The sequence below is a fragment of the Nilaparvata lugens genome, chromosome 10 (assembly GCF_014356525.2).
Source record: "Nilaparvata lugens isolate BPH chromosome 10, ASM1435652v1, whole genome shotgun sequence".
NCBI lineage: Eukaryota > Metazoa > Arthropoda > Insecta > Hemiptera > Delphacidae > Nilaparvata > Nilaparvata lugens.
In genome coordinates this window covers 14,835,162-14,862,954 of record NC_052513.1, presented here as the reverse complement: position 1 = coordinate 14,862,954, position 27,793 = coordinate 14,835,162, and the positions used below count along the sequence as shown (strand labels likewise).

The window sequence follows — 27,793 nt, the reverse complement described above, 5'->3', positions numbered from 1 at the left end:
TTTGTGCAAGTTTTCTTAAACAAATTCAATTCCTCCACTGTCAATATTTCCGTTTTCTCTATTCTGAATTCCGGCCTCTCAAAGCGTTTCTCTTCTTCGCTACGGCCTTCGGCTAGTTTACAACGCCATTTTGAAGCTACTTTGAGATTCAGACTGTTTTCTTCTATAATTAGTTATTTGACGATCTAAGCCATCTAAATGAAAGTGTAATTCTTACAAGGAATATTTTGATCTGCAGAACCATGGCAGATAATCGTAAGTATATTTTTTCTTTCAAGATAAAGTGAATTGTAACTTTGAACACACTATTGATTTCATTTAGACACGATTCCATTCTGTTATTATTTTACTTTATTTATTATTCTTATTCGCTTATTACAATTTCCTTTCATTCATTTTCGTCGATATTAAAAAACTAATAAATTATTTCTTGAATCTTTTGTTCTTTGCTATTTATTCAGTTTCTATTTCCCCGGGTCGCCGGCTATGCGTTTCGCTCCATTTGCAAATGAAGGCCTAGCTTGTGTATAAATATTTCAGTCAATGTAAGGTTTAGGGTGTCTGTTTCAGCTATTATTGTTCGTTTTCTTTCTATTTCAAGAGTTAAATTCATTCAAATTAATGAATTCATTCATTCAAATTCAATCAATATTTTATTCAAAGCTTTAGATCGTAGCTGAGAGTTTTTTCGTGTTCGTTTATTATTAATTTGATCTAAAATTCCTTGTATTGTAATTCACTAATTCATTCAAAAATTCAGTAATACTTGCTAGGCCTACGGTTTGATTGGGTATTTCATGATAGAATTACTTTCAGAGTGATTATCTTTATAATGTTGGTATTAGTTGAATGGTAAGCATGGATTTTATGTGTAGCCTAATGTTAACTGTTCAAATCGAAAATGCAGGATAATTTTTATCAAGTAGTCTGTGTGCAAACCTTAGATTTTAGCATTGCTCTTATAGGGGCGGCTTCCGAGCTTAAGATTTAGCTAACTTCTAGACTTTAAACAGCTAGAGTCAGAAAATTGTCTTTCCGAAACGGGGCGTAGTCGCAGTTTCCGCGTTTAAATTAAATTTCGAAAACTTAAAATTTGAACACAAAATAAAATAAAGAGAAAATGGGGATGTAAAGTTTCAGCTGTTAGGCATTTTAGGAATGTTTCATTTCGTCGAGGAAAAACGTTTCCAATTGTATTAATTAGAAAATAAAGATTATGACAAACTACGATCAAGCCCCATTTTGGAAATCCAATTTTCTGACTCCAGCTGTTTGAAGTCTAGAACTTTATCCCGAGCTCGGAAACCGACCCATAGAGTACAGTGCTGCCAGATTTCACAGAATCGAAAGTACTTAGCTCAATTGTGTGGGAGAAGAGAGAGCGTTGCAAAAAAGACAGGGTGGGCATTTTTTTATAGAATTACGGCAACAGTGTGCTTTTATTTTTATATTGAAATAACCTTGGTCATAAAGGCCTGTGTTGAAAAACAAGTATTCCTATCTACTATCAATTTTGTAGTTTGTTCAGTTGAAGAGAGTTTATGTTTAGGAATTTCATCACTGTTAATTTCTGTCAGGGCCATATTTTTGCCAAGGGTCCAATAAACATCGTCATAGATTTGACTCTGTTTGATTTTGTTTTTGACGTGTCCTTATGGTTTTGTGATCACATTATGGATCTAAAATAAGCTAATTAATACTTCCTATATTAGACCCGTGTTACCTAACCACTTCCTGGCCATAACACCATCAGATACCGATGATCAAACATTCTCCTTACAACTTATTTTTTCATTACCGACACTTGTGGGGTCATTGCAGCCATAACATTAATTTTTTTTTTTCAAATTGATCGTGTAAATTGGCCGCAAGTCAACACCTTATTTAGCATCATCTTCATGGTAATATTTATAAATAAGTTATAGCATAGAGTGGAATTCCGTACCGTTTAATTACTATACTCCAGGTATATTGAATAATATTAAATAGTAATTCTACAATAGTTAATGTAAACCTTAGTTTGCAGCGCGGGGCTTTATTGCTATTGTTATTTTAATAGAACAATGGGAGCACAACTTTGTCATGTTTAATATGGTTCTACCAAAGGCTTACGCTCTAAGTTTTGCTCTTTCTCTCACACAATCAGCTCACGGGCTCTCTGGATTCAATATCGAACCTCTATTCCTATTCATCTGTTCATGATTGTGAATTAGTATGTTTTCAATTAATCAATTCTGGCACCGCTGTACTTTATAAGAGCAATGCTGCAAACTAAGATTTGCATAGACTAGGTTATAATTATTACCAGTATCATTATTTGTATCTAGCCTAGTATCTAATAGGATGTGGTATCTAACCTAATAGGTATCTAATAATAGTAACTTGGAATAATAGCCTATAATAGCCTAAATTAATAATTTTCAAATTGTTGTTACCGAGTTAATTTTTTTTTAGAGTATAAGAGTTGTAATTTAAAGAGTATAATTATTATTGTGTTGTTTACACAGTATAAATTGGTAATTTTAAAATTTTTGTTTACAGAGTATGGAGGCTACGGCGCATCAGGGGGGTACGGAGGGTACTCGGGCTACAACCAGGCACCCCCCTCGGCGGGCGGAGCGTCTCAGGGAGGTGGTGGCTACGGCTCGCAGAGCTACGATCAATCAGGCAGTGCCGGGGGCGTGAGTAGCTACTCGCAGCCGCCCCCCTCGCAGGGCCAGTCATCGTGGGGCGGACAAGGTCAGGCTTATGGATCCTCAGCTACCTATCAAATGGCGGCATCTGCCGCGCTCGGCACAGGTATCTCCAAACTGTTGTAAACGGGGGTTTGTGTGTGTTGTCTGAGGGTACACCGTAATCAAATCACTGCAAGATTTTTCAAACACTCTTACTCTCTCTCACTCTCACTCACTCTTTCCCTGTTCTCCTCACTCTCTCTCTAGATGTTTCTCTATCTCTCATTCTCTTTCATACCGTAATCACTAACCGACTTAGGCCCGGTTGCACAAAAGCCAGTTAAAGGCTGTGCAAAGGCTAAAAATTAACTTTTCTACTCGTGATATTTTTCAAAGTTTTTCGATTCGTATATTATCAAAATGAATAAGTTTTCACAAGAAAACATTTTTTCCCCGATCATTACTTTTTGAGATATGAGCGCCTGAAGTTTGAATTTTTGAAACAGAACATTTCAAATTCGGTAAGATACAAATCCATAAGATTTAGAGGATCGATTTTTCATGGTATTGTTGATCTAGTAAAAGTAAAATTTTCTGAAAATATCAATTTTTGAAAAAGCTATTCAATTTTCGAGAAATAACTCAACTAAAAGTTATTTTTAGTAAATTGAATAACTATCTTGAAAATTGATATTTTCAGAAAATTTTTGTTTTACTAGGTCAACAGTTCCATGAAGAATATATCCGCTAAATCTCATGGATTTATCTCTTACCGAATTTGCAATGTCCTGTCCCAAAAATTTAAACTTTAGGCGCTCATATCTCAAAAAGTAATGATCAGAAAAAAAATGTTTTCCTGAGAGAAGTTTTTCATTTTGATAGCTTGATGATATACAAATCGAAAAACTTTGAAAAATATCACGAGTATAAAGTTTATTTTTAGCCTTTGCACAACCTTAAATAGTAATCAATTTCATTCGAACCAATCAGAGAAGGATATTTTTAAAAAGATAGGTTCTCGTGAAATGAATCACGATTCAAATTTAACTGTCTTTTGTGCAACCGGCACCAAGCCTGTTTGATACTATGTCCGAGGGTACATTACTAAATCATCGTGACCAGTAAAAAAAAATAGATAGAGAAAAGATAGGCTAGCATAATTAGATATACCATGCTGTAGGGTGTTTATGTTCCAAATTTCACTGTTAACTCAAGTTGATATTCCTAATAGTTGTGAAGCTGTGAAGCTGGTAATATCTCTATAATTGTCTCTGTTATAATAGTCTTAATTATTGTCTGCCCTGAACATTTTGGGGGCGCGACAGTCGAGACCGACGACATTCGAGGCCTACGACCGCAGAGGACTGTAAAACAGTCCTCGTAGGCCTCGACTGTCGGGAGTGTACGAAAATTAGAGTGGCCTCAACTGTCGCCCAACGCAGGCGACATTTGAGGCCACTTTTTCAGGAGTCCTCTACCGTCGCTGGACTCTTCTGTCGTTTGCCTCGTTTGACATCGACTCAACATTTTACTCTTCCGACAACTGGTCCCTTTTCGCTTTCCACATCACAATTATAATGTGTCGTTCATAGGCCTACACTCTCATTTGGCCCAAACAGTAATAATAGACAGTAATCAGCTACAGTCAACAGAAAATGGGACTTTTGCCACTCACTCGGCCGGGCTGAGTGAGAACGATTTTATTAGAACGCATGAGGATTATATTTGCTCTGTACCGGTCACTGATACTGAGAATCTACTTTATCTGTGTCGTGTGGGGTTATATCGTTGAATCATATTATAGTATATTACGCTACAAGCACAGGAAGTTAGTGTTAACGGTATGAGTATAGTTTCCCGGGCAAGGCTTGCCGAGCCCGGGAATATGTTATCCGAATACCGTAAACACCTTTCTGAGAGAGTCGCGTACGACATTTTTGGCCACACTACAGGTATAGCTGACGCCAAAAAGGTAGGCGGTTTCGTGGGTCTCTTGTGCGTTCCAACAACTGATGTTGTCAAGTTGAGTTGTCATCCAGCTTGGCTTAGGTGATGATTTTTTCAGTCCTTAGGTGATGATTTGCAATCAGGATTTCTGATTCTTTTAAAATTTCACTTGGAATATCACGGGCATCGTCGTCTTCAAGCATTTTTGAAAATTCGGAATGCGCTAATCAACAATAAACAATTGAATAAAAATGGTTGCGAAGCGAATGCTGAATTAGTTTGATTCGAAATTCGAACTGAAATAATGGCAATTCAGATGAAGAAAGTTGACACTCGCCCGATCTAGCGGATGACTTATTAACTTAGGGAATGTTCGTTTTTATTCGTTAATGTTCGTTCTTGGGCTGTGATCCCGAGATGCTGATTGGTCTGCTCTATTCAAGTCATCTCTAAGCTCCGCCCTGGCTTGGAATATCTATCCGAAAATCCGATACATTAGCTCCTAATGCTAAAGACCATTTCTCTTTCACCTTTCTTAGTTTCATGTTAGCGGCCGGAAAGGGTACTCTTTCCGGCCTTAGCCGGAAAGAAACCTGTTCTGACGTCAGACGAGAGTCGTCTGCAAACAATGTCTTTCAGAATCAATCAGCTGCTTTCTGTACAGTGTGGCGAAAACAAATTTTCCATCTTTGTACCACTTGATCAGTAATCGTTAGTAACTTTCAATTGTCTCTTCAATATTTGTTACATTTTTAGTCTAACGAATTCATTGTATTTTTGGAGTTTACTCTTGTAAACACTGTGTGTTAACTTTTGTGTTTGGGTATTCAACTTATCACATAATTCAATGTTATATTAAAAATATTTTTGTTATTTTTATCGTTACTGATGTCATTACATGATAATAATAGTGGATTAGTCTAAAATCTCTTCCAAAGTTATTTGCCTACGGTAGTTTATTATCTTATATTTAATGTAACCCTCAGATTTAACCTCACTTATTGCAATAACCTCAGCAGTAACCACACTCTTCTCTGTTTACAATTTAGTTGGATTTACCTGGTTTGCTAGTTTAAATTTAATGTTGACTCATTCTCATTTCTATTGTTGTATTGAGTTGTAAGCCTAATTAGATCTTATAGGTTGTGATATTTGTGATTCTTGTACTCATCCAACTAATGTATTTAGATAATTCTTATTTAGAATCTAATTCCTTTAGTAATATATTCAAAAATGAAAATTCCAAAATCAGATCAAGAAGGTATACATTGTATATTAGTTATAAATATGTCCAAGATAATCTTGTGAATCTATTAAGTGTCATTCATCTTCAAGCAAACATTTTTGTGCATCTGTAATGTCGTGAACTTACGCCATTATTTGCTTGAGAATTCTCTTGAGAAGCTCAAAGCTTTTTCGTCCCTATTGAAACATAATTATATACCAAATCAATGTTCGAGCCACGATTTTCTCAGCTCCAATGATTCATTGAAAAATTTACTGAGGTTTGTTGAAAAACTAATTGAGTCGAATTAGTCTTGTTACACACTCATCGAGTTTTGGACGTAAGATTTTTTGCAGTCCTTATAAATTCCATTTGAACATAACTTTACAATAATATGATGTGATCATGTGTTGCCAAGTTCCATACAATTTGGTAGAATTTATAAGGATGGCAAAAAATCGATGCGTGTGTAACTGGCTTGATACGTTATGGGCAACACATAGCCTATTTAGTTATTTTATGGCTATCCTAGCTATCATTAAAGAACTTTTTGGCATTCATTCTATTAGATAGCAATTTTCATTGATAACTTCTATACTGAATTTCATGAATAATTTAATTAGATTACCGTACCATGGATAATTCAATTCGATTTTCATGGATACTTTATTTTGTTGAGTTTTGCAATATTATTATTAGTTCATATTTGCAAAATAAATTATTATTTTATCTCTTTCTATTAGAGTAATATTTATATGTTGTCTAATATTATTTGTTGTTTGTTTAGGTGGTTACTCTGCTCCCTCTTACAACCAGTCGAGCCAGTCATCCGGCTACCAGCAGCCCCCGCCTTCCTCCGGGGGCGGCTACGGCTCTAGCGGAGGCGGCGGCTATGATAGCGGCAGTGGCGGTGGCTATGGTAGCGGAGGCGGTGGAGGCGGCGGTTACGGAAGTAGCGGCGGAGGCGGGTATGGATCTAGCAGTGGAGGCGGTGGTGGAGGTTATGGCAGTGGGGGTGGTGGAGGCGGCTACTCCAGTGGAGGTGAGAATTTTACTTATAAGTTGGTTGAAAAGTTTCAGTAGTGAACTATTCAAGATTTACTTGTTCCTGTCCTATGGGAGGAATTTCACAAGGGAAAAAAATTTGATCATTTAATATCTTTCTAAGATGGGAGTTTCCCTAATTTAACGATGTTAAGGAAATTTTTCTTCTCTTGTAATGATATTCATTTAAATTTTAATATTATAGTAATAAATCTGACTTTATTTATGCGTAAAAATTAATAAAACAAGTGAAAAATGAAGAGTTAGGCTCAACCTACACTTACGCGACTCAGGTCGAGATGAGACTCGACTCTAGTCGAGAGCATTTGTTTTCAAATGGTGTGACAGTCGCGGAGACTAGAGTCAACTGGTCTGAGTGTCACCATTTGAAAACTCATGCTCTCGACTAGAGTCGAGTCTCTTCTCGACCTGAGTCGCGTAAGTGTGAGTTGAGCCTAACAGGCTCATTATTCAGGCTTTATCCTTGCGAATCACATAGATTGACAAAAAATTGATTGTAAAGGTATATGATGACAATGGCTGTATTTCTTAATTTGTCTAGAACATAAGTTAACTTCCTAACGTTCAAAATTATTGGTTTTAAAAAATCCTGTTGCAATGAGATTTTGCTCACAACTTGAGCTATATTGATCCAGAAGCAAGTTCGCTATTACTGTGCATATTATAGTGCGACTGGCTGAACTTTGAATGTTACTTTCCATTATTAATTCTAAAAAATCTACAAAAGAGACCATAATAAATCTCTAAATATCAATTTATTTTTAGGTTTTATGGAAGCTGCCTGCATGATTTGGTGTTCCACAAAGTATAGTGTATAATTTGTATTCTATCTCTCATCAGTTTAGATATTTCACACCCGGTGAGATCGGAATTAATTGATCCTTTATTGAATGAATAGACTTATTTCCTTGTGAGGATAGCAAAACGGGAACATTCTTGTAGATACTGTAATCGTATACACAATTAAATGAATATAATTATGATGAATGTTTTGTCTTCCATTCAAACATTATATAGCGTAAACTACAAAGTCGAATACAACCAAAATTTTTTAGTAAATTGTATATTTCTCATTGTTTTTGCAGGTGGTGGAGGCGGTGGCTATGGCAGCCGTGGAGGCGGTGGAAGCGGGGGCGGAGGTGGTTTCAAGTAAGTTGATTTTAAAATATTGAAAATAATTTATTAAATGGGCATTGATTGGTCCATTTCTTAACTTATGATCAGGGCTGGAAATGTCAAGTGTCTCTTATGAACATGACGTCTCATTGGTATTTTTTCCATAAACATTAATAGATAATTGACTGTATAGTTTATTCAATTGAATCTCATTACAATTGAAATTCATACGATTTGTCAAGTTTTATCCATTTAGGATTTTTCCAATCGTCTTTATATTATTATCATCTACAGATGGAAATTACTTAGATATTGCAATTATTCAAATTTGTCATTTTCCGGGCTGACAAATAAGTTTTGTATAGTAGCGCTCATCGGATTTCCATCTAGCTGTTTACCCTGTTTTCAATATTTGCAGTAGCAGAAGTCTTCGGGGTGAATTACAGCATTTAATTTGGATTTTCGTTCAATAATTATTATTATCATCTGTTTTTAGTGACCGAAAATCATTTATAATCAGCTATTTAATTTCTATATTGCCCGTTTTTACCCTTAACGATTCTTCAATGACACGACAGGACAAGGGATGCTCTCCGATTGGCTGATTGAGTTTACGTATTGAGATTCAGCCAATCGGAGATCTTCCTGTCCTGCCGTGTCATTGAGGAAGTGTAGAAAACGGCTATTCTATTTCCAATCCTTTATTAGGTCGCCATCTTATTTGATGTATTGCTACTGCAATATATTCTTATCTGTTCCTGATGTAATCGAGTAATCTTCATTCATTGAATTCAGAAATCATTGTTGCTCATTTTTAGAAATTCTCTTTCTATAAAGTTGGCAGCCAAACTGTTTTCTGTTTCATATGGATGATCTGTTTCTGATACTTGAATGAGAAGTCATGTTCTGAGAGTGTTTTGTCGTTGAAGGAAACTCCTTTTTATTGTATCAAGCTTCATTCATTGAGGACTCCATAATAATAACGGAATTATATATTTTTTCAACTCTGAACAATTTATTATTGATTGTAGTCTTGAGTGGATGGTAAATGCAAGAGCACGTTTCATTTCATTCATAATCATTTATTTTAATAATTGCTTTTAACATAACTTTAGCTAAAACATCGATATGTACGTTGATTTAAATCAATAATTTAGATCGTTTGCTTATAACTGCTTGCTACAACTTTTATAACTCTTGAAAATCTTATTTGAAATAGTTACTCTTCTGAAAGATATTTTTCAATTAATTGTTATTTTTTATAATTTTATAATATAGATATTTATTAGTCACAAAATTACACGAGTCTTATCATTCCTATATACTGATTGGAATGAAAGATCGATACGTAGTAAGTCACAAGTTCTCATTGAATTATCAATAGATAGTTTTATTCTTCAACACAATAATTCTTTTGATGCAACATGTGTGTCTAATTCAGCTTCAACCTACTGTGGCTTGAAATACTCGAATATTTTGAAACCTCCATCAATGTAGGCTCATACTGTATAACTCGTTAATATTCATGATAATAATTCTTCTCGCTTCCAAACTTGACACATGTGTTATTGATTTAGCTTGGAGCTGTTTATCTTGATCGCATTCTTGTTTATACATGGAGCTTTGTAGAATCTGTGTTTTGGCAGCTAATTTTTCCCAATTCGACTATGGAAGCTTATTTTCATTGCTTTAGAATTTTTTCTTTGATTTACTAAAAATAAAACTCTTTATTTTATTAGTGTTATCATTCCAATATTTCAACTTTTGACTGCTTGTCCCTGATTTTATTGTAGCTTACATCAAACGTTTTATTATTATTCTAATATGGCGCTTGGTGTTAATTTCAGCAGCGATTGATTCCACATTACAATGCACGATTCTAAGATAGTGAATAAGATAGTTTGATTCTATGAAATGTGCACGTAATTAATGTTTCGTGTCTGATCTCAGTTTTTACTTAGTTTATCCATGCTTGAAAGTAATTAAAAATCATTAACAGCATCTGCTTCATTAAAAATATTTTTATTTTAAAAATAAGCCTGCAGTGATATCTTCCATTTGGTATGAAAATCCCATTCAAGTAATCCCAATGCCCTTGATTCTCCAAAATAAATTTTCTGAATAAGCTTGCTTCCAGCCCTGATTGCTTTATATTCGCTAGTGTTAGTTTTAAGTGAGTTTCTACCAAAAATTATCTGGAAAATCAATCAGAAGTTGTATCGGCTAGTGATGTAGCAGTGACAAGGTTATGAGTAAAGAATTTTTTCTCAGCGTATGATTTTCATTTTTATATGAAATCATATAATACAAATCAGTATTAATCGGTTTTAATGCTGTACAGCATTCAAAACAAATTTTGAATGGTTACGTTCTTGTCCATTCGTAAGAAAGAATTTTTGTGTGTGTTCATTGTTGTTGTGTTTTGAAACTATTTTAGTTTGTAACTAGTATTAAGTGTTATATTATGTGTAATATTTTGCCACGGTCTGATAAGTAATGTGATTGGTGTTCTCTCAGTTTTTACACAGGTATTGAAAAATGAGTGGTATCTTAATTGTTATTGGAAGTGACGAGACTGTGAAATAAATTAGGGGTTTACTGGTGAATAAATTTACATTTTTGGGATTTTTCAAGGTTTTTTCAAGTACAAAAATATTGAGGGTGGTGTCAACTATAATCTCAGCGAAGTGGTTAAAAACAGATTGAAAATAAATCTACGTTGGAAGGTGTCAATTTTATGCATATACTGGTTAAAAAATGAAAGTTTTGGGGTGTGTTGAAGGTTTTCGAATTGATGTAATGTTAAGGGTGGTTTAAGAATAATGATGCGACGAATAAATTATACGCTTCAGTTCTACTGAGGCAAATTTACGAAATGAGAACTAGGTTATTATTCAAATTAATGGTTAATGGTGCCATTACAAGAGCTCGAGAGCTGTGTTGGAGTGTGTTTCGAGTGAAAACATTAATATAAGGTGTTGACAAAAGGAGTGAATTAATGGTTTAATAAGCGAAAATTTGGAGTGAGTTTTGATTAAATAGTCCTCAGCTCTGTGAAAGCATAGTTAATTGAAACCTACTGATTTCAAATGATTACCTGCAGCTGAGAAATCCTGAAAAATTCTAGAAGTAAGAAAAGGTTAATAGATGGTCTTGTTATTGCAATCAGGGGTGCCTCAAATTCGTACTGGTTCCAATGTATTGGATATTATATAATTGAATGGAAAACGATGTTTTTAAGGAAATTCAACCATTGTTCTAGATCAAAGACTTGGAGGAGTACAAAAAATTGTAATGGTTGCGTGGTAGTAATCAAAACAAAAGGTATGAAATTAGTAGAAAAGTATCGCAAATATACCGAGAAATTACGATTGAAAGCGTTGTGCTATTAACCTGGTTACTTTATAAGGGTACAATTTACTTATCTACACATTTACAGTATAATAAAGCGTTGAATATAATGCAGAGGACCCTACTACTGATTATTTACCATAAGTTTGTTGGTTTTTACAATCTGATATACTGAATCACTTGATGAGCCCTCCAAAAAAGGGGGTCTTGTGTATGATAAGGATAGCGTAAGATGGTGTTCGAAGCTATAAATATAACGAACAATTATCAGGGAGCCATAACTTGAAGGTCTTCATACAATGTTTATTATTTTTCCATGAAAAATGGTCTGCGTGTAATAACAAATTGGTTTTTGGAGGGATAAATATGATTATAGTTTGTGTAAAATAAGTTGAGACTTGGCACTCCATCCGAAGAAATTACTGGGTTGCCAAATTGTGTAAAATTACATCTTTATCAAATTTCCAATTCAACGTCAGAATTGGATGTAGAATATCATCCCCGATATCCTATTTCAGCCGCTATCATTGACTTTGAAACTCCTGAGAGGCCAAAATACGCTCTTTCGGGAAAAATAATTTCAATTATTTGTGAGAAACTTTCTCGCTTTCACCACATACTTATCTTTTGAAACATAAAAGTTTCTAGCATGTCGAAAATTTCATGTTTTCTGCTCGAAATTTCTCGACATTGACGAACATAATCTTTAATTAAAAAATACCTATAAGTCGGATAAAAATGATCCAGACACCAATAGAAAGGAGACATTCTCCCCGTTAATTTGTTATAAAATTATTACGCATTACGACGCCCCATGATTCTGAGAGAAGTGATATTCAAAAGAAAAACAAATCTTCGCGATGTTTCCAATTTTATCATGAAAGTTAAATTTCCTTTTCATCCTTCAACCCTGAAGCTTTTTCAGTACTACTAGGATATCGGGGATGATATTCTACATCCAATTCTCTCGTTGAATTGGAAATTTGAGAAAGTTGCAATTTTACACAATTTGGCAACCCTTCGGATGGCCCTCATGTCTCAACTTATTTCACACGAACTATAATAGTAATCTGGTTACAACGACGGTATAAGGTCGGATTAGTGTAATGTTCAAATCAGTCGTAAGAAAATACTTCGTAAAAATATCGATATATAACTTGAAAGAAACAGGGTACAATAAGTTTGTCAAGTGAGTCAATGTCTCGAATTTGAGCTTCATGGGTGCGCTCACTCATAGGGGTGTATATGTTCCAGGGTGTTCAAAATATAGGTGTTATAGATAAGATAAGGTACTGGTTTCGAGTAAGTTGACACTGGAATTGTCAATATTTTTGAAGGGAGACGTTCAAATCCCTGGGCTATCGATAAGGGGAAGGGGTTTAAAATGTGTTTGGGTTGATTACTCGGCTCACAAATCGACAAATTTTACAAGGGGAAGAAGTTTATTTGAAATCCATGGATTATGGATGAAGGGAGGGGTTTATAATGGGTTGAGGTAGGCTACTGGACTCAAGTATTGATTTTTTTTTCAATTGGTAGAATTTTATTTGGGGTTTCAAGTCAGGGAAGGTGGGTGGTTATCATGGGTTTAGGTAGGCTACACGACTTGATTGACTTTGACTGACTGACTGATTGACAAGACTCTGACCGCTTCAAGGGATGAGACTGCAGCTTGTATGTTCCACCACGTTCACGTACCACACTGATCTGTCTCTTATTGGTTCTGTTTTAGCAGTGGCAGCAGGGGTGGTTTTAATAAAGGTAACTGCGCCAGTGTTACAGTATATAACACTGGTTGTAGCCATATATCATTCATATTCTGCTATCCTTACCATTTATATTATTTATAGTTGTTTGTTTCTTACCGCATTACTGGAAGACTTCTCTTTGTGGTGCGCTTTACACGTTTGTGATTGTTTTTTGGTTTTATGCACTAGGAGTTTTGAAAAATCCTCAAAATGAGGAAATCTAAGTAATTTTCATGGATTCGATTGAGATTTCTAGCCTAGCTTCTAGAGATGCATTGAATCTATAGATTATTATGCCGTCAGATATTTCCAATCTTCTCTAATTACAGTTTTAGTTTGCTCACTGCATTCAATAAATAGATCAAGTTGTGGAGGGAGATTTTCATAGAAAAACATCCAAATACACTGAATATATAATATATTTTCTGTATATCCAGAATCTATTCATGAACCTATCTAGTAATCATCCATGCTTCCAAACTTGCTCTATTACTGATTCATACCTTGAAATTATTGTAATAAGCCATACATGCTTCTTGCATCCTGAGAGAACAGAAGGGAATAATAACTAATTTAGTTTTGATTTTTCTTGCCAGTTATTGTGTTCTACAATCTCTCATGATATTTATGATTATTTGTCTATAAACACTCATTAATGTTTGTTCAACTGTCCTTATTTTAAAGCTGATCTCTTTTGTTTTATATTTTTATTCTTGCCTGTTTAATATTGAGTGAAACTATAGCTTCAACATGGTTGATATTTTTTTCACTACATTGTTGAATATTTCAAGTTATCAACTATTTCTATTACGCATTACTTATGAATTTCTCGTTACCCTTGTAACAAGAGAAGTCTTCCATTCATGTCAAAGTTAGTAGTTTATAAGTATTTACGTCGTATTTTTCATTAGTATAATGTGTTGAATATATTCTTAATATTTTACATTCATTTTGTTTGGTAGGGGATTAATCAAATTTAAATGAACTAGCCGAGCATGTTTTAAAGACTAGGATTATTATCTTTTGGGGCTTGTAAGTATATCATAACCATGTATTAGGCGAATGTACTGAACTGAAAAATGGGTTTTCAATCACTTTGGAAGTTTAATAACAAATTTGAATAATCTAGGTAGTGAAAATAAAACTGTTAAATCGTCGTATAAAATGATGGTTTGAATAAAGTAAACTAATGGTAATTAAGTAAAAAGAGCTGGATTTTTATGATTGTGAATATTCATTATGGTTTTAGTAAACTAAACTAATGGTAATGAAGTATTAAGACATTGATTATAATACTGATACATGGTAAAGTTGTTTTGAAATACAACGCTCACTGCTTCTACATTTCAAATAGTGTGTGAATCGCTCAGTAGATTCTAAGGCTAAGGTGGGCCGTCCACTAGAACCGTTTTCGTCCGACTAGCATCGGCCGAAAACTACCGAACGCGACCGAACGATCCTCCAACAAAGAAAGGAATAGATGCTAGTCCATTACAACAGGCTTATTCGGCCGTCTCCGGCCGATCAATTTTTCGATCCGAATTGAAGGGGATTTTCCGGCTCTATCCGGCCGAACTAACTTGTCGAGCTGAGACAACAAAGTGTTTCTAACCTAAAATTGTTTCACAGTCTTGTTTTTTGAAGTTGTTCTGTTTTATAAATTTGTAACTATGGACAATGAAGAGTTGATGAGTTTGGTTCAAGAGCATGTTCCATTGTGGGATATGCAAGAGAAAAGATATCATCGTTGTGATGTTCAAAGGAATATGTGAACAAATACTGCTTAATAATGAATAACTAATTTATTAGTGGATATTTTGTTGAAGGCAAGATTATTGTAATGAATAACTAATTTAGTGGATATTTGTTTATTCAATTTTCAAAATCTCAATATAATCATTGTTTATGAAAAATGTTGGTGTCTATGATAGATTTTAATTCAATAATTGGCAACTAGACTGACGTAAACGGCTCCAATGGACGACCTCATTTGGCCGAAACGGCCGGCAGATTCGTCCGATCGGATCGGTTGAATACGGTTCCAGTGGACAGTTACCCTTAAGGTTTTAAATGGTGAAATCAAGGTAGTGATTCATAAAGTGTGGAGTTCATACGTTTTTAAAGTATCGTCTGTGTTGGGTACTAAACTATGTCAATGAAAATATGTCAATTAATCTTAAAGGTGAGTTTAAAATGTATAATTAGTAACATCTATGGTCTAGAGGTATTCTTTAGGAGAACTGAGAGTATTTTGAAAGGGTAAATAATTAGAGTAACTGTTTACCCTGTTGTCAATATTTGCAGTAGCAGAAGTCTTCGGGGTGAATTACAGCATTTAATTTAGATTTTCATTCAATAATAATTGGTAAATTCGAGTAACTTCATGCATGGAAAGTGTTGGAACTTAACGGATAATTGTATTACCAATGAACCTTGGTCTCTCAATAAGTTTGCGTCTCTTCATCAAAGTGTACAGAACTTGAAAGCATCAAAGTACAAGCGTATAAACTAAGGTATTATGCCTCAGTTTTTGTTGTCGGATTTAAGTTTATAGATTATGGTATTGAGTAGCTGCTACTCAGTTTTTTGTTGCAAACTAATTTAGGTTCTTGGTGAACTGGTTCTCTCACAATGGTTACTGACAATTTTTAAACCAAACATGATAAAATTTACTTCGAATATTATAAAAGGTTACAAGTTGATAACTAAGTACTGAAAAGTGGAAACTGCATATTATTGGTGTAAGCAGTAAACGAAGTAACTAAATGTTCATGATGTATTAAGTCCCTATAGTGAGATTCAGATTATAAAGTCAGTATCTAATTAATATTGGTTAGCTATCCTTGTCTGTCATTAGACAAAGCAGATAGCTATATCCTTTTCCAGCTCCACACCGCTGTCAAATTATTTTTAGACGATGTAGAAATGTTTATGATGAACTACCAAAATATACCATATTTATTATGAAAAATCATTAACCTTCTGGCAGTCGCGCTGTTGAAAAAAGTACAACAGTTTCAGTTTTTTTGCTATCTTATGCACTGTCGCGACTAAATGGCACCAAAAGACTGAACCATTGCTCGGTTGATACCGATGGGGGAAAGTTTTGGAATGTGGGAACTATTGAATGGGGTGGTGTCAGTGAATGAGTCACCTATGCATTCCAAAACTTTCCCCCATCGGTATCAACCGAGTAATGGTTTCGTCTTTAGGTGCCATTTAGTCGCCACAGTGCATAAGATAGGGAAATACTATAAGGGGACTGTAAACGAACCAATAACACAGAATTGATGGCTTTGCTTGATGTACCTTATTGGGCTATGAAATGGTAATCATCCAAATGTTCATAGACATAAAATAATCCAAGAAGATGGAAAAAGTAATTATACAATTAATATGTTTTGACAGTAAACAGAGTACATAACACTTTGGAAAATTGGATGTTGTAAAAAATACAACACGCGACTGCTCGTGTGATTGAGTAGAGCGCGACTACCGGAAGGTTAAATCATGTCAAGTTTAAGTGAGGTCTGTTGGTTCATCCCACATTTTGTAATTGATTACTGTCAATAAATGAATAAACGAATATACAGGGTGTCCCAGATAAGGTGTAAACCCCGGCTACCATAGATTCTACATGCAATTTGCAACAAAAAATGTTCAGTAAAATTTTCTCCTATCGACCTTCGTTTTCGAGATATATCGATTTTTTTCAAGTAGGCGTACTTCCAGTCATTAAATCGTCAATATCTCAAGAACCATTGGTCTTATGCGAATTTTAAGGACATCTTTGAAAAGAGGACAAAATTTCACATTGACTAAAACATGAAACATGCCAAAGTCGATTATTGAGTAGTATTTTTCAGCGGTCAAAGTTGAAAAAGAGTGATTTTTGAAGTTTCTTTGAAAACTTCAGACACATTTTTCTCGATTTTTTTTCCAGGGTAGGAAATAATTTTTATAGCGCAAAAACTTTCTCTTGTGATTATCTTTCGAATGAGACCAAATACAGGTGTCTAGCTCAAATCCTCGAATCAGAATTTCAGTTTAAATTCAATTTTTTAATTAAAAACGAGACTTATCTTGCTTGAGTGTGAATAATTGTCTACAATTTGATAGCTTTGTGTCGAGTGATTAAGGACGTAAAAATACTTTTTCTATAGGAAATTTGGCTGAGAAATTCAATGAAACTGGTTAGAAGTTCGTATCTGCAATTGTTATTGAGATACAAGTTGAAAAAAGTTCAAAGTCGAGTTAAAATCTAAACTTTTCAAACAGTTTTTTCTTGATTTTTTTTCAACTTTGACCGCTAAAAATACTACTCAATAATCGACTTTGGCATGTTTTATAACTCAAATCAATGTGAAATTTTGTCCTCTTTTCAACGATGTCCTTAAAATTCACTTGAGACCAATGGTTCTTGAGATATTGACGATTTAATGACTGGAAGTACGCCTACTTGAGAAATATCGAAAAATCGATATATCTCGAAAACGAAGGTCGATAGGAGAAAATTTTACTGAACATTTTTTGTTGCAAATTGCAGGTAGAATCTATGGTAGCCAAGGTTTACACCTTATCTGGGACACCCTGTATATTTTCTTGACAAATAAAATATATTTGAGGTAGAATTGCTGGGTTTAGATTTATAGGTTATGGTATTGAGTAGCTGAATAACTAATGAGATAGATGATCAAACGTCCATGCCATCGGCGGCACTCGGATTAACAAGAATCAACAAAATTAATATTAGACCAGATATACTGGAATAACTTTAATCACAGATATCTACTACAAAAAGAGTTGAAAAATGGAAAGAGGTAGAATTTCTCCCTATAATTCTCACTGACTATAACATGGATCTCTCTATGGAGGGCAAACTTAGGCTGGCCATTAACGGTAGTACATGCATGATAGACATGTGTTTACTCGCATGTTTATCATGCACACACACACACACACACACACACACACATGTTCATCATGCATGTTTTGTCATCAGCGAGAGGTTTCTAACAAATTAACAACCAATAAAAATAAATAAACTAATGGAAATTTGAAAACTTATAGAAAAATTATTTCAAATATAGCAGCGAAGAAAAAATGAACAACAAAAATACAATCACAGCCTTAAGGGTCGTACCCACTAGAACGTATCATACCATGACCGTGCCCGTACCGACACATGCAAAAAAATATTCTTTGCATAATTTGATATGTAATACACCCATTAGACCGTTCCGTCACCGGCCAAGCACGGAGCGTGCCATGCACGTCCAGGTCAACATTTGTCAGCCAGTATATTTTGTCTGTGACGAAACGCTCCTTGCATGGTACGTGACGCCTGCAAACCCCGTTGTAACCACGCATGCACCGCGTTGGTTTTTTTATATTACTGATATTTATCAGTAAATTACTTTCCTAACTGAATACATATCTCAATAAACAAATCATGAAATTATTTCACTTATATGGGCTACTTATTAAAAGTTATTAAAAACACAATGTAAAAAACTTAAATGTAAAAACTTTAGGTCTACATAAATTAGTCTATACTTTTGTTGATTATTTATTTACTCATTTTCAATTTGAACCTGAAGATGGCAATTGCCGAAACCGGTAGTTATTTTAAAATATTTTAAAAGTTTCAATAAAGAGTGCTTTAAGTTTTTTACATTGTATTTTTAATAACAAATTATGAAATATTATTTGGGTTTAACTTACCTTAGACAAACAGCTAGCTTTTCTGCAGGTGACAGACTGTCTCTAAATCGAGTGTTTCTCTTAGTTATATCATTTTCAATTTTTCTCAACAATTCATTAAACTGGAATGAAGTCATACGGAAATACGAAAAAACTTTTCTTCATCATCCATTAGGTGCCTATATAATGTCCAATACTCCCCCTCAGTTTTCCGTTTTCTTAGAGATTCGTGAATCCAATAGCGCCTCTGAGTTCCTCTATTTTCCTCTTCCTCGTCCAAAATAATTGCAACCATTGCCAATTCTGTTAATGATAATCGCCTAATAGCCATATTTAAAAATAATTATGTGAACACTGATTAGAACACTATTTCACAACACCGCAAAATACGTACATCTGTTCACCGCTACATTCTCTTGCTGACGCGTTCCCAACTTCTGACCGGGCATCATACGCGTATCATACGCGTACCATACGCGTAATGTACTGTCATAGAACGCTGTTGATCCGTTGTAGTGTGTATAGTTGCTATTTTACGTGCCTGGCATGGTCTGACACAGTCCGTGTCTGGTACGTTCTAGTGGGTACGAACCTTTATGCTGTGATGTAATGTCTCGACAATGTGTACGTTGTGTATACAGTAAATTGTTCCAGTTCTAATCGTAAATTGTTCCATCACGTGACTATTGCAAAATGTTCCCATGGAGGAACGCCATTTCAAAATCGTTGGTTCAAGCTTTTGGCGCGCACATATAAAGTTGATTTTTACACTAAAATGTGTCGTTCACTAGCTTCGTGAATAAAGAAAGGCTGTTTTATTTATTTATTTATTCATATGCAAATACAATTCAGGTAAAAACAACAGGCATTTGCCCAAAACTGCTTCAAACCTTAATTTGGAATACACAGTCTAGAGCTAGAGGTTATGCTACTTATAAACTTACCGTGTAGAAAAGTGTGCATTTCTTTTATTCCATTACTCTCAAATTTTCTATAGAGAAAAATTCATTTAACGAATCATAAAATTCATTTATCAAACATGATTTTGTTGGTTATGTATTCTATTGATATTCTATGGTAAACAAGCTATCAGCGCATGCGTAGCCGCAGAGAAGCAAGCAGACTACTTGGAACTGGTTTCTGTCAAAATTCTTCCCATGGGACGCGGAGCTCTTTATCTGGTAAATTGTGATCGGACAATTTACCACATTCTATGTACACAGAACGGGCCCAATTTATGACAACATGTGTGTTCACACATTCATATATTGCATGTCCTATCGTTAGAGGCCAGTCTAAGAGCAATGTACAGGCGGAAAAGAAATTGTCCCCGTAACATAGATTTGGTATAGTTTTTTTTCAGTGAGTAGATTGTTGTTGGTGTTTTTGCTAACTTGTGATTTGTGCAGGAGGCGGCGGTGGAGGTGGAGGTCGCGGGGGCGGTAGTGGTGGAGGCGGAGGCGGATTCGACCGCGGTGGTGACGACTATATTGTCCAGGAGGACACTGTTTTCGTGTCGGGTATGACTGCCGAAACCTCAGAGAACGACATCAAATCGCATTTCGGCTCCATCGGCATTATCAAAGTAAGAACTCGCTGTTCAAATTCAAAGTTTGCTCAATCAAACTTGTACAAAAATGTCATCAATCAAAATGTCATCAATGCTCAATCAAACTTGTACAAAAATGTCATAACAAATTCTGCTGAATCATTATACGTTTACAGAAAATATCAGAGTCTAATAATTACTAAAAGTTGAAAAAACTTTGCATGAAGTAGCAGATTAAGAATTATCAGCTATGAAATGGTGAACCAATAAATAATGATGTTATTTCATTTATCCATTTATTGTATAAAATACTATAATCATAATACAATTATGACATTGGAGGAAAACTAGGCTGAGCCTGTACTATTTCTCTCCAAAAATTTTGATAAAATGTTAATGTTGTCCAAAAGTTGTAACACTGCTTCGTCACTTGATATTCGGTCCAGGAATGATGATTTAAAATTTTGAATTTTGAAGGTTGATTTTATACTCTAAATAAATACAGAATGTATCACAATAAATTGAAAACTTGAGAAATATTGCACTTATTTGAAAAATTTGAATACAGAATCAAAAACCTACTCGCTATTTGTTATTTCTCACAAACACTACAATTCAAGATGAATCAATCAATACACAATAATGCTGAACAATTCTAAAGAAAACAATGGATCGATTAAAAACTAAAATCCAGTGTCTAGCTTCTATAGAGTGGTCCACGTTATAATGGCAGTGAATAAAGATAGAAGAATAGCGATACCGATTCTCTGCATTAATTAATTCTACACTCAAATACATAATTGTCATCGTTGTGGACCTAGAAAATGATAGTATCACCGGCTTTGTCGAATGATAGACAAGGATAGCAAAACTGAAGTTGATGAAATACTGTCATTATAACGTGGACCTCACTATAGTCATTAATATTCTAGCTAAACAAATAAGATCATACAGCTGACTCGAATTTGAAAATTACTTTGAACTAACAATTGCAAGCTTTTATTCAATCCACCTATTATACAATAATGTTAGATAATACGAGATTTGTGAAATTAAATGAGGAGGAATCTATCTACTTCACTATGGCAAGTCATATAATATTGAAGTAGGTTTCAACTGTCTAATGGACAATATAATTATATATATATATGCTAGACTTGAGATTACGTAAATATAATAGGTCAGTCGTTTTTTTTTCAATCATATTATGACTTTTAAACATTCAAATAGTGTTAGATAAAAAGTTAGTCGAATGCTAAAGATTGTGTCTATTAGACTATCATTCTTTAACATCATAATAATTACAGTCGTAAGTAATAATAATAATAATAACTTTTATTCACTTCATTGTACAATTTTACAAAGCATAAAACATAAAAAATATCAAGTGCACTCCTCATTAGGCTAGGCCTGAGTCGAGGAGTGGTTCGTCTTATGAATTACAGAAAATATATAAGAAAAACGATTCAGCTGCTTCAAGTACTATATAGAGCTACTTACATAAATAGTATTATCTTATGCCATTAAACAATCTAAACAAAAATACACATCTTCCACAAAAAGAAACAAATTGATTACAATGCTTAGTTTGTATAGCCTAGTTTACAGAATAAAGTTAAACATATTTCAATGAAACGAAACGAAACAATTTATGAAGCCGATAAATACAGTCTTAACCTTCTACAGAAAATCGATAAGGAGGACTCTAGAAATATCGACAGGTAAGACATTAAATAAACGAGGACCCTGAAAGGCTGCATGACCAGCCTTTAAGTTGATCATAATCTGGGGAAATTGGATAAACAAATTAGAATAATACGATAATACCATTGGTGTAGAAACATGCATCTATCTTTTTTTGAAATGATTTCGTGATATTTCTAGACAACATTCCAGTGTTTTGTTATTGATAAAATATCACTACATCTCACCAACAATGAACGAAAATAATGAGGATGAATCATGGGAAAGAATATGATTGTGTTTGTTGGAGTGATTGTTGTATTTTCGTTTTTTAATGTGATGTTTTGCATTTTGATTTCTTTTATGTATAATATTGTATTGGATGAAATTATTTATTGATCAATTTTTTGCAGACTGACAAGAGGACAGGCAAGGCGAAGATATGGATGTACAACGACAAGGTGACCGGACGGCCGAAGGGTGAAGCCACTGTCACCTATGACGACAGCAATGCTGCTCGCTCAGCTATCAACTGGTTTGACGGTCAGTCAATTGTCGTTGAAATTATGCGATAATTTAATTTTGAAATTTCTACACACTAAAATAATTCAATAACTTTTTATATAAAAAATTGAGAAAGAAATGGTACAGGCTCAAAACCTAATTTCTCCTCCATGGTCATAAGTAGATTATGATCATAGGGTTTTATTTAAACAATAACTGTATAAATAGCATATGAATAAATGAGTAATAAATGAATGTCGAGTTACCTAGCTGGGTATTCAGGTCGAGGCTCGGTTCCTAGGTAACGTTTTAAAGCTAAGGCTGGCGCACACCAGTTAGTCATGACAAGACATGATCAGACATGTTTAGTCACAATACTTCACATTGTTGCTTATGACGCAACTCACACTGATTAGTCATTGCAATTAGACATGTCTTCATAAGCAACTGTGTCAAGTATTGTGACTAAACGTGTCTAAGCGTGACTAGTCTTGTCTTGACTAACTGGTGTTCGCCCAGCCTTATAATTATTACAAAACAGGCTGTTGTAAGGGTTAACTTTTTGGTTACGGCTACTCTTATTTCTTATTTATCTTGAAATTGAAAATGTAAGTACCGCTTTTTAATCCTCAATTTATATTAATGTCATTTTCAAGTGTTGTAAGTGTTTGATTTTGTGTGTATAGGCAAAAACTTCAACGGCGCAACAATCAAAGTGCAGATGGCGACGAAGAAGGACAACTTCACGGGCGGTCGTGGCCGGGGAGGCGGTGGTGGAGGTGGCGACATGGGAGGCCGCGGGGGCGGTCGTGGAGGTGGTGGCCGTGGAGGCGGCGGAGGCTACAGGAATGACAGGAATGGAGATGGAGGCGGCGGAAGGTCAAGCGGCGGCGATCGCGGAGGCGGTGACAGGGGGGGCAGTGGTGAGTTACTCAAACATTAAGGCTGTGCAAAAGGCTAAAAAACACTATATTGGTGATATTTTTCAAAGTTTTTCGGTTTGTATACTTTTTTCGTCTTTTTTGGCCACATAGAACCACTTTAGTCAATCAACTAAAAACGTCCTTGGTTCTGAAGCTGTGTGGCTTTTCGATCAGCCCAATATTTCTTCTTTCTCTTGGATCGTTATCGTCCTTCTGCATCAGTGATTACAATCTCCCTGTGCATTTTTGGCAAATTGAATATTTCAGTTTTAATTAAAAGGTTTATGGTTTGTATACTATTAACATATCAAAATAAAAAAGTTATCCAAGAATACCTTTTTGAGGTATGAGCACCTAAAGCTAAAGTTTTTGGGACAGATCATTTCAAATTCGGTAAAAGATAAATAAATTCATGAAATTTTGAGGATAAAAATTCTCCATGGTATTGTTGATTGAATACTACAAAAATTTTCTGAAAATATCAGTTTTTGAGAGTTGTTCGAGTTACTTTCTGTCTTTTGTTGAATATGGAATACTCATCGAAAATTAATATTTCCATTTCACTCAATCAACAATACCATGAAGAGCTGTTATCCTCAAAATTTCATGAATTTATCTCTCACCGAAAAATGTAAAAAAAATTATTAAGAAAATATTTTTATTTTGATAGCTCGATAGCCTTACATTTCAAAAATGTTTTGAAAAATATCACCAGTAAAAAGTCTTTTTAGCCTGTTGAACAGCTTTAAGATCTATCAGTTTGTCTTTTGCTTTTAAATGGCATTATGCTGCTATAATATAGAATTTTATGAATCCAGAACTAGTGTTCGAGCCTTACAATAGCATATTTTAAAATAAAACATGAAGCAGATTATCTACATTAGTAATAAATATCATGTTTTCCTACAAGTGTTATGTTCATGTACTCGATGTAAAAACGGAAAAATCAAATAAGCTTTTCTGTCATTTTTTTTCAAAATGATAAATTGCAACTAAGAGTGGATTTCACCAGGAACTAAAACGCTCCGTAAGGCCGGCCACTCTCGGTAGGACACGCTTGTTTATCATGCATACACACACACATGTTCATGTCATGTTTTTTCATCAGCAAAAAACATAAAATCAACATCCAATAACAATAAATAAACCACTGGGAAATTACAAGTTATAGTGATATAAAAATAATTTGATTTCAAAAAGAGCAGCTAAGAAGAAATAAACAACAATGAATCGTAAATGTTTTGTCGTCAGCGAGAGGCTTCTAACGTGAAATAAACAACCAATAACGATAATTAAATCACTGGGAAATAAGCTTTAAATTAAATTTAACATAATTCATTTTTTGTATTAATATTAGTTATTTTTATTTTAATCAATCTCTACTTTCACATGCTTACCATTCACCATGCTTATATTTATACCATGTTATTTATACCTAATTGCTACACAGCACTCACTGTATGAATTTGGTATCATAATATCATCTTCCGTATCTTCCATTGTATTACCATTTATTTTTCATTTCTTACATGTTCAATTTGTTGGTAAATAGTAGTGAAGACTGATTTGGGCGTAATGCCTGTAGTCTTCCTTGACATTGTAAATAAATAAATAAATAAATTACACATTATAATGATACAAAAATAATTTAACCTCAAATAGAGCAGCGAAGAAAAAATGTACAAAAACTTTTTCGGAGATACAAAAAACCATCCTCAAAAACTTTTGTTTGAAACTTTTCGCTGTGATGACGCAACAGATGCCCATCATACGGCTCTATATGAGCGAGGTGTAAAAAGCTCTGGTATAAGATTATATAATATATTACCACGACCTCTGAAGGAATTCACAGGTTGGGAGTTTAGAGCTCGATTGAAGAGGGAGTTACTGGATATATCTCCATATTCAAGGGAGGAATTTATTGCTCATTATGAGCAACGTTTGGGAAGTTAGGTTAAATCATATTAAAATATAGTCATATTTAGATAATGGACTTAAATTTTGACGAATCCGCATGCCCCATCCATGGGTGGTCAATGGATGATTGATTAATAATAATAAAGATGATATGTGTGAACACACATGTTTATCATGCATGTCCTGTCGTGGCAGTGTCGTTGTAGTGGCAATCCTTAGTGTTGTTAACTGTAGTGTTTGGGTGGAAGCCACCCGGGTGTCGATTGTTTTGATACTGCAACGTTCTAGGGTTTGGAGGTCGAGAAGGTGATTGGAAGTGCCCGAACCCCGACTGCAGCAACACCAACTTCGCGTGGCGTCAGCTCTGCAACCGGTGCAACGAGCCGAAGCCGGGCGGCGCTTATGCCGGGGGCAGTGGAGGCGGTGGCGGAGGCGGTGATCGCGGCGGACGTCGTGGAGGTGGCATGGACCGGGGTGGTGGCCGCGGAGGCGGCGGACGTGGCTTTGGAGGCGGCGGCGGTGGATTTGGCGGAGGCCGTGGCGGTGGAGATAGGGGAGGTCGCGGGGGCGGACGTGGAGGTCCCATGCGAGGAGACAGGTTAGCTATGAAGTTTTTGTAAATTTATTTACAATAACAAAAAAATATATCACTGTCATTCAAGTGAAATATACTTGTTTTTCTTACAATAGGTTCAGGAAATATTTTTTCTGTTGCGGCTATAAACGTTTCTCAGGCTAGGCACAGTTGATCAAGACAAGACAAGACATGATCAGTCACAATACCTCACATAGTTGCTTATGAAGACATGATTGTCTAATTGCAATGACTAATCAGTGTGAGTTGCATCATAAGCAAGAATGTGAAGTATTGTGACTAAACATGTCTTGACTAACTGGTGTGTGCCTAGCCTAATCAGTTTGAGTTGCGTCATAAGCAAAAATGTGAAGTATTGTGACTAAACATGTCTGATCATGTCTTGTCTTGACTAACTGGTGTGCGCCTTAGCGGTAGAACATGCATGCACATACACAGTCGACATTGTTGTGTCATCACAGCTGTCGTCAGCGTGAGTCTTCTAACATAAAATAAACCACTGGAAAATCACTAATTTTAATGATAGAAAAATAATTTAACCTCAATTTTAGAGCAGCGTAGAAAAAATAAACAACAAAAATCGGAAATACTAAAACCTAACCTCAAAAAATGTTGCTCGAAGCGCTTCGCTGTAATCACAGCAGTGATGGCAGAACAATGTAAGTCGACTGTGTAAGTGAATGCATGTTGTACCGTTAGTGGCCTGTCTACCACGCATTTCCATTCCAGTTGCCTATTTCTAAAACATTTGGAATTCAACGATTGTGTTCTAGAAATAACGTGAAACTGAATAATAATAGAATATCGCACTTGCTTTCGAAATTTACCTTGATGAAACGGTGAGGTTTAAACATGCAAATGTTTATTATAGAAGGGTATACATGGATAAATTCTCTTTCAAAATTACTGGTAATGGTTATAAATCTGCAGTTTTCCTTTCAGTTTGCACTTCCCACATCTAACATTTTGTGTCAGTCGGAAAATTACTGTCCAACTCAATGTAGATATTGTGGAATCTTTCAAAGATGTACAAGATTGTACAAGAACCCATGGTCCTGTAACATAATTTCAGTATTTAAACTCTACTTTATTTCAATAATTATTATTGATTTATTACTATTTTAATAGGTGAGTAGAAACTAACAATGTTTTCAGTCAAGTAGCTTTTCAGCTAATTTTCTGTGAAAGACAGAGATACATCTGAATTATTCACTTCATTTTGTTATTACTCTTACATGAACATTCACGTTCTTTTTATTCCCCAAATTGACTATTTTATGATAGGATGATATATTTCATCAACCATGAAGATTAACGATAGTGTCCGGTTGATTCAATATAATCTATCTTCTAGTTTCTATTTCCTATCTTCTTACTTTCTAATAAGGAAGTCGTGAATTGTTTCTTTTTAGTGCATTATAGACTATGTTTACTAATAATTTTGATTGTTGTTTGTTTACAGTGGTGGAAGGGACCGTAGCAGGCCGTACTAATTCTGTAGCATTTAAATCTTTGGCCAGTTTACAAACTTATGGAGCTCCGTTTAAGCGACGGATTTTATTCTACCTATTATTGCGTCCAAAGTGATACAGTGTTGTTTTTATTAGTCTGGCTATGATGAACAGTAAACTTGTATTTAATAATTTGTAACATTAAAGGAAAGTAAGTTTTAAGAGATTTTAAGTACGAAATTGAGGTTATGATGAAATGTGAATTGCAAAGTTGTAATTTTGACTTACTTCTTCACCACTTTGTATAAGCGTTTTTATATTAAAAGTATAAATATCAAAAA

The 27,793-nt window shown here is 34.8% G+C and overlaps 1 protein-coding gene across 6 annotated transcripts; it reads left to right on the top strand.

Moving 5' to 3' along the window:
- Nucleotides 1-50: 50 nt before the first annotated feature.
- LOC111044504 (RNA-binding protein cabeza) lies at nt 51-27,793 on the top strand. Of its 6 annotated transcripts, none has more exons than XM_039436401.1 (10): nt 51-255; nt 2,542-2,739; nt 6,635-6,889; nt 7,998-8,061; nt 13,112-13,140; nt 20,240-20,415; nt 22,476-22,605; nt 23,253-23,489; nt 25,704-26,004; nt 27,464-27,793. In XM_039436401.1, exons 1-10 carry the CDS (start codon nt 243-245, stop codon nt 27,492-27,494), a joined length of 1,434 nt encoding a protein of 477 aa, XP_039292335.1. In that variant the 5' UTR covers nt 51-242; the 3' UTR covers nt 27,495-27,793. The 6 variants fall into 6 exon arrangements, with proteins under 6 accessions (XP_039292335.1, XP_039292334.1, XP_022185367.2 ...); XM_039436400.1 differs by having other exon boundaries at nt 25,695-26,004; XM_022329675.2 differs by having other exon boundaries at nt 2,542-2,799.

Excerpts from the sequence above, each read along its gene's own strand:
- LOC111044504 (XM_022329670.2), top strand. Across the intron at positions 13,141-20,239 it reads CAGGGGTGGTTTTAATAAAG|GAGGCGGCGGTGGAGGTGGA; the intron begins GTAACTGCGCCA and ends TGATTTGTGCAG. Across the intron at positions 20,416-22,475 it reads GCTCCATCGGCATTATCAAA|ACTGACAAGAGGACAGGCAA; the intron begins GTAAGAACTCGC and ends AATTTTTTGCAG.